This window comes from Electrona antarctica (assembly GCF_951216825.1).
Source record: "Electrona antarctica genome assembly, chromosome: 6".
Lineage (NCBI taxonomy): Eukaryota > Metazoa > Chordata > Actinopteri > Myctophiformes > Myctophidae > Electrona > Electrona antarctica.
In genome coordinates, this window is record NC_136811.1 from 18,944,877 (window position 1) to 18,958,860 (window position 13,984).

Below are 13,984 nucleotides of genomic sequence, written 5' to 3' on the forward strand. Positions count from 1 at the left end.
TTGGAAGATAGGGAGGCAGATACACACCCATCACACACCGACGGCAGAGACACCAACCTGCTCTCCAGGAGCATGTTTTGAGCAGCTTGTGACTCTTTCAACAGACGTTAAATGGAAAGTGTTTTTCTTTTTTTTTTCATTGTGAAATGTTTTGGTGTTCAAAGGAGAGGTGAAGACATTCAAGGTCTCTATTTTATATTTTCCAATGTCAACTTGGCTACTGGCCAGACTGTGTGTCATATACACATTTCATAGAACCCAGGGAACATAGAAACTCGGGAACATAACGGTTGACCCCACACACACAGGCATCGACACGCACGCACGCACGCACGCACGCACGCACGCACGCACGCACGCACGCACGCACGCACACACACACACACACAGTCTCCTGTCGCTCCACCTGTCTATATCTACTCTCTCTCATTAACTGGCCTGTATGTCTCTCTTTTAACTCCCTGTCCACATCCTCCACTTGGACCCTGTAGATTCGGATTAACAGGGAAGTAAGTACTTCACCACTCTTCTTTCTGCCTGCCCCTCCATCCTTCTTTTAGTCCCTTGTCTCCTGTCCCCCATTCCACCATCTGCAACCTTGTACATGCCCAAGTCCCATTCAGAGGTGCAACTTTATATAAGACAAGTGTGCGTGCATGCATGCATGCTGGATCATCATCAGCTGGATGTTTCTGGATGACTTTTTTTTAAAGATATTTTTTGGCTTTTTCTGCCTTTATTGATAGTTTTGTTTTCTTTTCGTCGGGAAAGTTACGACCCACCCAGGTGATGGCAATAATACTAATGACCGTAGTCTTACCGTGCAACATGTAAACTCCTCTATCATATCCTCATATTTCTAGTTTATTTAAATAATGTCATGCAAATGTGTCCAGTGCATAGCCTACTGCAGGCCTTGTTGACTAGATTCAGAAGACACTTTGATGCTCTTGCTACTGAAATGAAGGACAGCTTGCCGTCTCCTCGCTGCTAACGTGCCTATTGGACAAGGACGCGTTGGGGAGGGACTTGGCAAAGGGCTAATTGAGGGTCCATTTGTGCACACTTATGCTTTGACAGTGTAAGTCTTGTCTTCATTGTTGCAACAATTATCGTTCATGCTTTAAGATCTGGTGTGTTGCGTTTTTGTTTCTGAGGTTATTCTGACAGAGTTCCAGAAATCCAGGACACTCATAATATAAGGCCCTTTTCTCCCACTTTGATGAGACCTCCCTGGCCTGAAGCTGGTTCATGATGTTAGCATTCCTGAATGTCCTCTCAAAAATAATCTCCTGGGAATGATTCCAAATCAATTGTACCAAATCTTTGGAACGACTGTTGAGCTCATATTGCAAAGTCAGAGAAGAAGTGTGTTGTTTTCAGGAGGAAGACTTGGGAGTTGTGGTTTAGTGTGAAACAAACTGCCCATGACTCACATTCCCTCAGGTGCTCTTGTTGCCTTTTTCCCCTCAAGGCTGCATGTGGTGCCCTCTCATTCCACATGAACATCCTGTGTTCATCATGAGGACAGATCTGACATCTATATCAAAGGCTGTCCTCTCCTTTGATATATGAAAGATCTCAGAATGCTTCGCTGTGCATTCAAGATGTATCTATTGTATATTTCTTTATTGGTTACTGACGCTCTGTGAAGAATCAGCCATTTTTTACGAATAGATAGGGCTTCTGAAATTGCTTTTTACGTTATGCTTTTTTCCCCGCTATCTTGAATTATAATGTACACGCAGCTAAAGATCCATACTCTATTAAAATAAACATGTGGGCATATTAATTACCTGCTTAATGACCTGCTTATATTGGCTCTAATTGGCATTTGGTTACCTTTGATTATATGAATACTGAGGAATTAACTGCATATACAGAGTAAAGTTAATATGGTGGCTGTGGAGAAAGACGACATTAAAGTATGTAGTGGGTCATTAGAGGACGGGGAGCCAGAGGAGACGGGACGGCTGTCCAGACATGATCTCCCTTCCAGCTGTGAGCCACGATCACATGGTCTTACTCAGCACCTCATTCCTCTTCTCTTTTTCAGGGCTACCATCGATCCAACCACTTCATCGCCACTCAGGGTGAGTATCCCTGCAAGGTGTGTGTGTGTGTGTGTGTGTGTGTGTGTGTGTGTGTGTGTGTGTGTGTGTGTGTGTGTGTGTGTGTGTGTGTGTGTGTGTGTGTGTGTGTGTGTGTGTGTGTGTGTGTGTGTGTGTGTGTGTGTGTGTGTGTGTGTGTGTGTGTGTGTGTGTGTGTGTGTGTGCGCGTGTGTGTGCGTGTGCGCATGCGTGCGTGTCTTTAAGTGCGTCTTTGATTTTTCATGCTTTGAGAGTGAGAGTTTTTGATTTTGTAAGTGAGTAATAAATCAGAAATCTGTTCGCTCTCCATCCTGAGCCAAAGCGCACGTCCTGCAAATCTAAAGGTGATGGCATGTGTGACCACCGCCCAGTGGCAGCTGTGTGATTGATGTCACTGAATTAATCATGAAGAAGAGATGAATAATTAAACACATTAATTATAACTCCTAAACCATTGTGATGTGAGGAGTCCAGGAATTTGACGTGGAATAAAATAAGTCTTCAGTTCACTCTCTGCAACTCACAAAGCCAGGGTCTGCAGCCAAAACGTTGCTGAAGGGCTGCTCAAACGATTATCTTTCATAAACTCTACCTGCTAGGAGGGAGAGAGACAGACAGACAGACAGAAAGAGAGAGAGAGATTTGAGTTATAGGAGCTCAGCTGTGGTTGTGTAATTGTGAGCATGGTTTCCCTCGGTGCTCATTGTTCCAGTGGTATCTCCACATGAAATTGACTGATGGAGGCTTCATTCACATCATCAGCAACCACTGTTTCCTAAGGGCTCGTACACATGGTAGGACTTTTAAAGTCGTCGGGGAGTCATCAGATCTTTTATTATTAACTATTATTTAATATTATTTCACAATACAGGAGTCTCTTTTTGAAATCGGCTGTCATTATATCTTTGTGGTTTTCACAGAGAAAGGATCACACACTGCAAGAGTTCACCGAGATGCGATCCAGACCCGATACATAGGCTACATTTGTTTTTATTCCAATTCGTTTTGATGTCCCGTGAGATGCAGACAGACAGACTTTCCTGCGCTCTCATTGGCTGTAATACATACCTTCTCGGGGTGCCGTCGCAACCCTGTTCATCTTGTATGATGTCCAAATATCAAACCTGCTAGATTTCTGAAACGCTCAGGAAGGCATTGACGAGCGATCTTATTGCCGCCAGATCTTCTCACAGAGCCTTTCACACAGTGCGAGCAAAACGTCTGCAAACAAAGCCCGATCTTGCGTCAGATGGATTTTGTCGGTGAGCGCCAAAAAAAGCTCCCCGACACCATATTCGGAGCAAATATCTTGCAGTGTGTAGGGGCCATCCTCTCCTTACCGCCTTCTCTGCCTCTTACCTGGAATCCTCCAATCAGTGCATTGATGGTACAATCTTCACAGATCACTGTCTTGTCATCTGACCAAGGTCACTCGGGTCATGATGATGCTATAGAGCCAGACTCATTTTTGTGTCTGACTCTGATCCCATTCTTGGAGAATTTTTATTTTTTTATTAAAGGAGCATTCAGTGATTTGGGCGATTTGGAAAACCTCCCGGTTCGGCCCGGTAACAAGATGTGCACATGCACGTACTACAGTGGGGGGACACGCGACAGGCCAACAGCACACACCAAGGCACACACACCCCGCTCGCTCTATCCTGATTGGATGAAGGCTGAGCAACCTATCCAAAAACGAAACCTAAGGTTTTTTGACCCCCAGGGGTTAATTGGGGACAGGGAGGAACTCCTTATGGTCAGCACAGCACACTCTATAGTAGGGAGGATTATCACAACAAAACAAAAAAAGAAGTGATTTGAATTAAGTGAAATCACTGAATATACCTTTAAAGTTTCTATTGGGGTGGCGGCCCCAGAGCTATGGAATAGCCTTCCCCCACATTAGAGCTGCTCAATCCATACATTTTTTGAAGTCCCTTCTTAAAACTCTTACATTTCAACACAACATTTCTCTCTGACATTTAATGTTATCTGATCTTAATCGTTATGTATTCTTGTTGTTTATGTCTCTTGCTTGTATACATGCTATGTTTTTCTTTTCTTTATTTGTTTGATAAAAATGTACCATGTTTACTTTTTCTACTGTGAAGCACTTTTCGGTTGTGTGAAATGTGCTATACAAAAAATTGATATTTGAGTATATTCAACTTGAAAGCAAAATAACATAGTTGTGAGCTTGTAGATTATTATTTTTTCGCCTACGACAAGCAAAAAATAGTGACACCAGGTTGTTTTTCGTTAAAAAAATAAAAGTAAATAAAAAATCACACCCGTGTGAACTGAGTGGTGTAAGGTCTTATATAGCCTGATCAGCTGTGGTCTGATGTAATGTCTGACGTAATGAAATCACACCCGGGTGAACTGGGTGACCGTAGCAACCATGCTCATTTTTTGCGCACAGACAGACAGACAGACAGACAGACAGACAGACAGACAGACAGACAGACAGACTAACAAAGCCAGTTGTAGGAGTGGTTTACACCACTCAAAAAGTAATAATAGCCGGTCATGCTCTGGTGGCCACACACAACAGCACCATCAACAAGTGGTTTTCATTGAGAGTGCAGCTCTGATGGGGCTGTTTCTTCTTCCCTCCACAAGGCCCCAAGCAGGAGACGGTGTTGGATTTCTGGAGGATGGTGTGGCAGGAGAACTGCTTCAGCATCGTCATGATCACCAAGTTGGTGGAGGTAGGCAGGGTGAGTGACATCACTGTTCCCTTTAGACGGAGCTGCTGTTAGCTTTACATTCTTCATTCACCAATGTCACCGTGCAGTGGCCTTAGTGCAGCGTGCATCTGGTGGAGGGCTCAGTGGCCTTAGTGCAGCGTGCATCTGGTGGAGGGCTCAGTGGCCTTAGTGCAGCGTGCATCTGGTGGAGGGCTCAGAGGCCTTAGTGCAGCGTGCATCTGGTGGAGGGCTCAGTGGCCTTAGTGCAGCGTGCATCTGGTGGAGGGCTCAGAGGCCTTAGTGCAGCGTGCATCTGGTGGAGGGCTCAGAGCGCCGCACATGCATTTTCAGCGGTGAGTACCTTTAGTTTGAAAGCCAATTCTGCTTTTTTTACTTTCTACTGCCAGTCAGAAAGTAAAAATCTGCTATGTAACATGTGGTTAGATGTGGAGAGTCATTTAATCCACCCAAAGCATACTGAGGTATTACCGTTTTAAAATCGGAGTCCCCATAGACAGCATAAGCCAGCGGATTTTCCATTTCCGTTATTTTTATTTATTTTTAATTTTTGGGGGGTTTTTTTCTCACCGCACCGGTGAACAATTGTGTCCTATGAGCTCATAACACTCCGGTGTTATGAGCTCATAGGACACAATTGTTCACCGTAATCAATTGATATTAAGAAAGGTGTGATAAGGCGTCATCTGCGGGGAGGTACATAAGAAAATAGGCGTCAAAAGGCGCAATTAGCCCTTTGCTAAATCCCACCCCAAAAAGCGATTGTCCAATGCCAATCCAAATAGTTTAGCAACTGTTGCTATGCAGGTCAAGTGAGTTTAAGTAACTAATTTGTACACAAACACTATGTATTTCCTAATGGCAGCAGTAACACACATAGCCACAAGTATTATATGGTATATTAGGGCATATTATCACTTCAGAGATGGGTGAGATATACTGTAGCAACTCAGCAGCATGCCTTAACACACACTGATGCTATCTGGGCAGTACGGTTAGTGTTATGTTTATGCTCCATTTGAAGTGTTACATCATTGTAAGTGCATTCTGTATTTGATAAGTAGTAATCATTGTCACAAATAATACATGACTTTAATACACAGCTAGCACTTGTTATGCCATGGTGCACTGAAAAGCACTGGAAGATCTTCATAAATATATTGAACAAATAGATTGAACAAATATTTATTATATAATGAGAATACAAGTGCGCATATAATATTTTATCTTGGCGTTCGGCTCTGCTACATTTTCTCCCTGCTCGGCACAATTATACAGCCATCATTAAACATTAAGAGCAGGGAGATAGATATACAATAACAACCCCTCCCCATGGGGAACAGCAATAGCAGAGCCCACTGGTGGTGCTGGGGTGGCGGTGAGAGCAAACATCCCACAACAACAAGAACAACCAGGAGAAGGAAGAAGGAGAGATGCAGAAGGAAGGCAGGAAGAATGCAATCTTAGGCGAGCTTTAATACCCCACCCATGTGGGTCTTGCAAACACTGTATACAGTACACCCACGTAGTAATGCAGCGAATTAACCCCTCGAGTATATCTGACTGAACTAACTCCGCAAGCTGCGTATCATGTTGTGATTTCAACGGTTGTAATAGCAGCTACACTGCAGCTACACAGAGCTTTTTATTTTTAAAAGATATTGTTTGGGCTTTTCCGTCTTTATTCGGATTGTATAGTGGAGAGTGTGAAATGTGAGAAGAAACGGGGAGAGAAACAGGGAGTGACACAGAGCATTACTAGCACAGAATGACCACAGACAGCCTGACTATAGCAGTCATTATCTGTCACACATAAACAAGCCTAACATTCAAACGTAAAAGTCGCATCATCTTTCCCCCTATAGAAACACATTATCCAGGTGGATGGTTAAAATCAATGACACCATTTTACGCACACACCAGCTCTGTATCCAATTGGCACGACCTTACTGAACAAACACAACATATAGGAGCTGGACTTTAATAAAAAAACATTTCCCCTGAATGAAAAACACCAGGTGCTTCGTGTGTGAGGTGAGTGGAACACATTGCAGCGCTCCTGTTCTCCATGTCATTATGGGACTGTTGTACTTTGCTTTACTTTGCCCTCTGGGATGAAAAATCACCAGCAGGGCAGCTTGTTGTTTTGCTGCCCCTCCAACAGCATTTTCCACTGCTCTCAGATCTGTTATAGCTGTTCTGACGTGTGCTTTCCACCAGAAGATGAAGCACTTTCAAAGGCTGTTTTCTGTACAATCATTCATGTGTTTACTTCTGTGAAATTGCCTTTTAAATCAGAATTACAACACCTTTTTTCACGAATTCCGTGCAAACTGAAGCACTCCTTTGTCCCCCTGTCCATCAAAGCCATAAATGACAAGCTAGCCATAGCCAATTGTAATGTGTTTTAACTGTACAGTGGGTAATTTACAGCATGGTTAGAATGTTCTGTAATACTTTGTCTAAACAGGTGAAATGCTGTAAATACTGGCCAGATGACAGTGAGATGTACGGTGACATCCAGATTACTCTACTGAAGACGGAGACGCTGGCTGAATATACAGTCCGTACCTTTGCCTTGGAGAGGGTAAGTCAACCCCAATCTCCCCAACTATTCAATAGAACATTTGGAGTGAAATCCTTAAGCTGTTTGGTATTCATGCATATAGAGAGCACAGACTACGTGACTAACTGGGCAGTGTGTGTATCGCAGAGGAGGAGAATGTAATTGAAAAACGTTACTAGAGGTTACAGGTTATCTAAATACAATTATTAATACAGATCAGCACAACATAAGTACTTAGCTAATCTTACATTTAAATGGACAAACCTCTGTCCCCAAAACTGGTCATCAAAATGTCTCTGTTTTGCTTGGTTCTCCTCAGTAGCTGGAGCATAGCATTTGTAATTTTCATAATGTTTCTGATGTTTGAGGTGGGTGGCTCTTTCAGTAGGCCTACCTTCATGATGCTCAGTGACATCATAGAAGGTAGGTTTGTTTCCCTAGCCTCGCGTAGCGATACTATCACTGCGTGGATATTAGTCTTGTCCCTCTCAGTGTTAGATTTTCTTTCGCAATGTCCCGCCCCATATTTGAATACTGGGCCCTGGTTGGTTATAGCCTGGTTCCAGACGAATCTGGTTGGCTTTCACCACTTCGTGATAAGAAGTGTGTTTTATGGAATTGCGTAAAATATACCCATGTTTAGTGATGGTTTGACAAAAAGGATGTTTAGTGTGTGTGTGTGTGTGTGCGTGTGTGTGTGTGTGTGTGTGTGTGTGTGTGTGTGTGTGTGTGTGTGTGTGTGTGTGTGTGTGTGTGTGTGTGTGTGTGTGTGTGTGTGTGTGTGTGTGTGTGTGTGTGTGTGTGTGTGTGTGTGTGTGTGTGTGTGTGTGTGTGTGTGTGTGTGCGTGCGTGCGTGCGCACGTTTGTGTGCACTGTTGCTTTTTGCCTTTCTTTATTTGCGAAGACATTGCACTGTTATTCCGTTCCTTCAAGGAGTGTGTGTCACCGTGTGTGTGTGTGTGTGTTTGCTGTGGGTCCGCAATGGATTGTGCATGTGTGTGCAATCCGTGCATGCGTCCATAGTGTTATGGTCCAAGAATTCAAGATTATCAAGACTGTCTGGGTCAGCTCTGCCCCAGGCTTCCCTTCTTGTTCATGAATTGTCCAATTTCTCGTAGTCTAATTGGAAATAACATTTGAGCACAGCTACTTCAGTGTGGCAAGGTTGGCTGTGCCAGACAAAATAGCATTACATTGGCACTGGTCCAATGGCTCCATAAAATTAACAATTTTGATCACATCATTGCTGTCATCAACTGCAATAAAGAAGTAATAATTTACTTCACTTGGTCCTTTAGTTGACTAAAATGTCCTGCAAGGTCTCTGATTCTCTGCCTCTGGCACTCAATAATGAGACGACGTAGGTGGAGCCCTCGCAGTACGGTAGCCACTTACACACAGCGGGTGGTTACCTGCTGCCTCCATTAAGATGTCTGGCAGCTTTACCTGCACTGCAGCAGCAAGGACAGAGAGAGTGGTAGAGAATCGAGTCAGACTTTAGTAGTTATTGTAGAGTGAGGATATATGGATGTCTTGTGGCAGGTTCCATAGAAACTAGACTCGCAGCGTGGGAGTTGTGACTTTGTGAAAGTTTTGACCTTTAATTAGAATGCCATAACTTCCAATCACTGGTGAAAATGTCACGTCTCTACCATGTACCATCTGACAGGAATTTGCAAAACAGCAACAGAAGGAGAAAAAGGCAATGAACTGGCATAGAAATAGAAAATAAAAACAGTTAAAAATATAAAGCACAGTTTCAGCCATTCAGGTTTGAACCCTTATAAATCTATTTATTTCCTTTTGTCATTTTGCCATTCCTGAAAGTAAGTGATATTTCTCTGTTACTTAGGTTGAGGACTTAGATCAAGGGGGGGGGGGGAAATAACATTGAATGTTGCGCAACATACGCTCCCACCCTGTGGAGCGATGCGATCGGTTTTGATATCAATAATCTCCGTCCTTTTTCTCAATCTCCGTCCTGAGTGCTGGGTGTTACTAATTGATTGAACGGAGAACTCCGTCCTTGAAGCTCAGGGTGACTTGGTCTATTTATAGAACAGCTTAAAATCTGACAGGACTTATTACCGATGAGAACGTGGGCCTCTCTGGATAAATCATCATTGAGAGGAATTAGCATGAGTAGCTGCTTAAAAACACTTCCATCTCTTCTCCAACATAGCTGGAGAGAGCAGATGCTCCAGCGCTACTGGTTTGTTCCCAGTGTCCTCATCCTGTAGTCTCCCAAAGGGCTCCTTCATGCTGCTGTTCTTTGAAATGGCTCAGAGTCACTCTGTAGTGACAGTGCCACAAACACTCTATTATCATCATTCCATCACAGCTGCTCTCACTGGGTGCATGCTGCTGGTTATTCTAATCAGCAGAAATATGGCAGATGCTGACAGTTTGTTTTCACCCCTCTCCCTCACTTTAGTTTTTTATTTCTCTCTTCCTCAAATCTTTGCGTTGCATCCACTTTGACATTTCATTTACACTCAGAGTGGTAAATGACTGTGAGTCTGTGTAAACACCTGGATTTGAAGCTGGGTCTGCTGCCTGGGAAACCAAACATCTATACACGGAGCGCAGGTCCCCCTGGAAGTGCTCCCCGGAGTTCGTTGGTAGTGCATGGCCGGGTGTGGGCGCCCTCCCCCTTCATCCAAAGCATCTCTTTCCACCAATTGTGATGAACAAACAAGAACACCTCTAAAGGCCTTTTCAGACGGGGAGCGACTGACGCACCTAGTAATTATTTTTCAATGAGAGGTCGTGCATTTATTTTCGTTACGTGCGGAGAAGTTGAGGGCCGATTATGCAAGCGTATTTTCATGGGGGCAGTCCTGTGAAATTGTCGCACTGCATGCTAGTTTCGTGCACACGCCCGCGGGCGACTAGACCTGGATTGTGGTGAGCTTTCTTTTTACAATATGCATCCCGCATGAGCAGACCTGGAGCAGACCTGTCGTTGATCCAGGCGACAACACCTGCGTCACTTGCTCCCCGTCTGAAAGGACCTTAAGACATCATGTTGAGAAACTTTCTCAAGCATGACTTACTCATTTTAAATACTGAGTTACAATCTCAAAATAATGAGAAGCTTTGTCAAAATGACTCAATGAGAACGTAAACTGGCATGAGGAAACGCTATGAGGCTAATCTCAATGTAATGCTAATTCCTGTTGTCTTTGTGTGTTTTGACAGAGAGGCTACTCAGCCAAGCACGAAGTGCGTCAGTTCCACTTCACCTCGTGGCCAGAGCACGGGGTGCCCTTTCACGCCACAGGCCTGCTGGCCTTTATACGGAGAGTCAAAGCCTCTACGCCTCCCGATGCTGGTCCTGTGGTCGTTCACTGCAGGTTAGCAGCTCATGACACTTACTGTCCTGTGGACGTTCACTGTTAGAACAGTTAGAACAGACATTACACTTCCTGCCCGCCCCAAACTTTACCAGAGATGGGAACTCGAGTTTGAGACTTGGGACTCGGGTCGTAAATAAGTCGCACACACAGTGACCTCAGACTTGACTTCAGACTCATCCTCTTTCAGATTAAACTTTTTATTTGGCCCACAAGGACATGCCTGATGTAAATTCTCTCAAAGACTTTTGAGCATCACTGATTCATACCTAATGATATATGCTGTATTATTATTATTATTATTATTACATACACACTCCTGTATTATTGTATGGAAATCACCTATACGTTAATATAAATTATCACCCAAGCATTCACCATTGTGTGAGGTTATAATTTGTTCATCACATACCCATAGCCCTACAAAGATTAATAGAAAAACACACAAACACACACACACACACACACACACACACACAAAAGAAAACTTTAAAAAAAGAAAACATTAAAAAAAAGTACGTCATTTATTCTAATTGTTGTTATTGAAATGTACGAGCTGATTTCGCTTCCCACGTCCGCGCATCTTACTTGTGTTACTAACACAGCGAGGTCACAAATTTCTGATGAGTAAAACAAAACGTGTGTGTGTGTGTGTGTGTGTGTGTGTGTGTGTGTGTGTGTGTGTCTGTGTCTGTGTGTGTGTGTGTGTGTGTGTGTGTGTGTGTGTGTGTGTGTGTGTGTGTGTCAGTGTGGGGGCAGGTCGTACCGGTTGCTACATCGTGCTGGACGTCATGTTGGACATGGCTGAATGTGAAGGCGTGGTGGACATTTACAACTGTGTGAAAACTCTGTGCTCCCGACGCATCAACATGATCCAGACAGAGGTACATTCAGAGTCTATTCACAACATCAACATGATCCAGACAGAGGTACATTCAGCTGCTATAGAGTCTATTCACATCAACATGATCCAGACAGAGGTATATTCAACTGAGTCTATTCACATCAACATGATCCAGACAGAGGTACATTCAGAGTCTATTCACAACATCAACATGATCCACACAGTGGTACATTCAGCTGCTATAGAGTCTATTCACAACATCAACATGATCCAGACAGAGGTACATTCAGCTGCTATAGAGTCTATTCACATCAACATGATCCAGACAGAGGTACATTCAGAGTCTATTCACAACATCAACATGATCCACACAGAGGTACATTCAGCTGCTATAGAGTCTATTCACATCAACATGATCCACACAGTGGTACATTCAGCTGCTATAGAGTCTATTCACAACATCAACATGATCCACACAGAGGTACATTCAGCTGCTATAGAGTCTATTCACATCAACATGATCCACACAGAGGTACATTCAGCTGCTATAGAGTCTATTCACATCAACATGATCCAGACAGAGGTACATTCAGCTGCTATAGAGTCTATTCACATCAACATGATCCAGACAGAGGTACATTCAGCTGCTATAGAGTCTATTCACATCAACATGATCCACACAGAGGTACATTCAGCTGCTATAGAGTCTATTCACATCAACATGATCCACACAGAGGTACATTCAGCTGCTATAGAGTCTATTCACATCAACATGATCCACACAGAGGTACATTTAGCTGCTATAGAGTATTCACACCATCAACATGATCCAGACAGAGGTATATTCAGCTGCTCGTACTGACTGTGTATTGACTCTCGGGGATCTAAAGGTGCGTTCATACAGGGGGCAATGATATTGTCCCTGCAGCGAGATGCAAAGTCAATGCAAAGACAAGCAAAGATAAATTAGGCGAACTGGGCATCGTGAATGCGCAAAATTCACCTTGCCTCATACACCAACTCAGGCGAATTTCCACGGGTCATAACTCAGCAACGCAAAGACATTCCTCTGGGGAAAATCTCTGAGTACATTAAGTTGCATTAACATTCTCCACCATTCATCACCTTACTTTGATTATTCATTGTTATGTATCTAGTTTTTTGCTTCTGCTCTTGTTTTATGTATCTGTCTTCCATTCTGTTTGCAGTGCTCACAGTTTTACAGAGGTGGTGGAAGCGATACTGTTGGACTACAGAGTATAACTCAGGCTGTACACAGAGTAAGACACTCAGTTAATGTCCTCTCCATGTTAACTGTGCTGTTGTTGATGACCTGCAGGAGCAGTACATCTTCATCCATGATGCCATCCTGGAGGCCTGTCTGTGTGGAGAGACGTCCATCCTGGTCAACGAGTTCGCCCTCACCTACAAGGACATGCTGCGCGTGGACTCCCAGAGCAACTCATCCCAGCTACGAGAAGAGTTCCAGGTCAGAACACATTAAATACATATATGCAACATATCTGTAACACTAACACATGTACAATTCATCTATAACACTAAAACATACACAACATATAACACTAAAACATTATTATTATTTCAACTTAGTTATGAGAAGAGTTCCAGGTCAGAACAACACCTCCATGCAACCACACCAAAATGACATACAATGCAACTTTTCCACATTTGTAGCGCCTCCAATGGGTGAAAGCTAATATATTTTGGGGTTACACTCTATACTAGAGTCCCCTCAACATGTATTTGGGGTTGATTGGATTTTGCGTTCGTGATATATGGTGTTTTTTGTTGTAAGTAAAAAAAAAACACATCCATATTTGAAGCCAATTACCGGCAAACTGTGTGGAAGTAAATCATAAAGAATACTGTAGAATCGATGTACTGTATGGATGTAGATGTTTTGAATGTTTTGCACAGAGGGAATATAGAGGGGTGATGACATCACACAACCAGAGGCATCCTTCTTTATACAATAATGATGCTTCATTATGTGCCGTTTGGAGAATATTATATTCATATATTCAAGGTTCACTTTATTTTGTCTCCCGAGGGAGAAATTTGTCTTGGACACAAAAGAGCCGCACTGCAGCATTCATCAATACAATACAATACATTACATTACAATACAAGACAATAGAGGTGCACAGTGACTCGTACACTATCTAAATAACACACACGCCAACATACCTAGTGCAAAAAAGAGAGCAGCACCTTAGCATCACCTCAAAACCTTCTACCCCTACCCTGTCTGCCCTCTGCAATGCAATCTCAACACTTTATTCCATCCAGACTAGATCCACAGGGCAACAGCAGCCACATTGATCCAGGGTTTTGCATTTCAAAGTAACAGTGGAATTTTAATTCCATATTATGTTCTCATCTTATGCCCCATATGAATT

The 13,984-nt window shown here is 43.2% G+C and overlaps 1 protein-coding gene across 4 annotated transcripts in view; it reads left to right on the plus strand.

Moving 5' to 3' along the window:
* Window positions 1-13,984, plus strand: part of LOC306924495 (receptor-type tyrosine-protein phosphatase U-like) — a 164,963-nt gene that overhangs the window by 135,119 nt on the left and 15,860 nt on the right. For 2 of the 4 annotated variants that reach the window (XM_079503013.1, XM_079503015.1), the window contains 6 exons: window positions 2,057-2,093; window positions 4,713-4,810; window positions 7,269-7,385; window positions 10,566-10,720; window positions 11,469-11,604; window positions 12,904-13,053. In XM_079503013.1, the coding sequence (XP_079359139.1) occupies window positions 2,057-2,093; window positions 4,713-4,810; window positions 7,269-7,385; window positions 10,566-10,720; window positions 11,469-11,604; window positions 12,904-13,053 (693 nt within the window). The remainder of the gene's footprint in view (window positions 1-2,056; window positions 2,094-4,712; window positions 4,811-7,268; window positions 7,386-10,565; window positions 10,721-11,468; window positions 11,605-12,903; window positions 13,054-13,984) is intronic. The other 2 variants (XM_079503014.1, XM_079503016.1) reach the window with 1 other exon arrangement.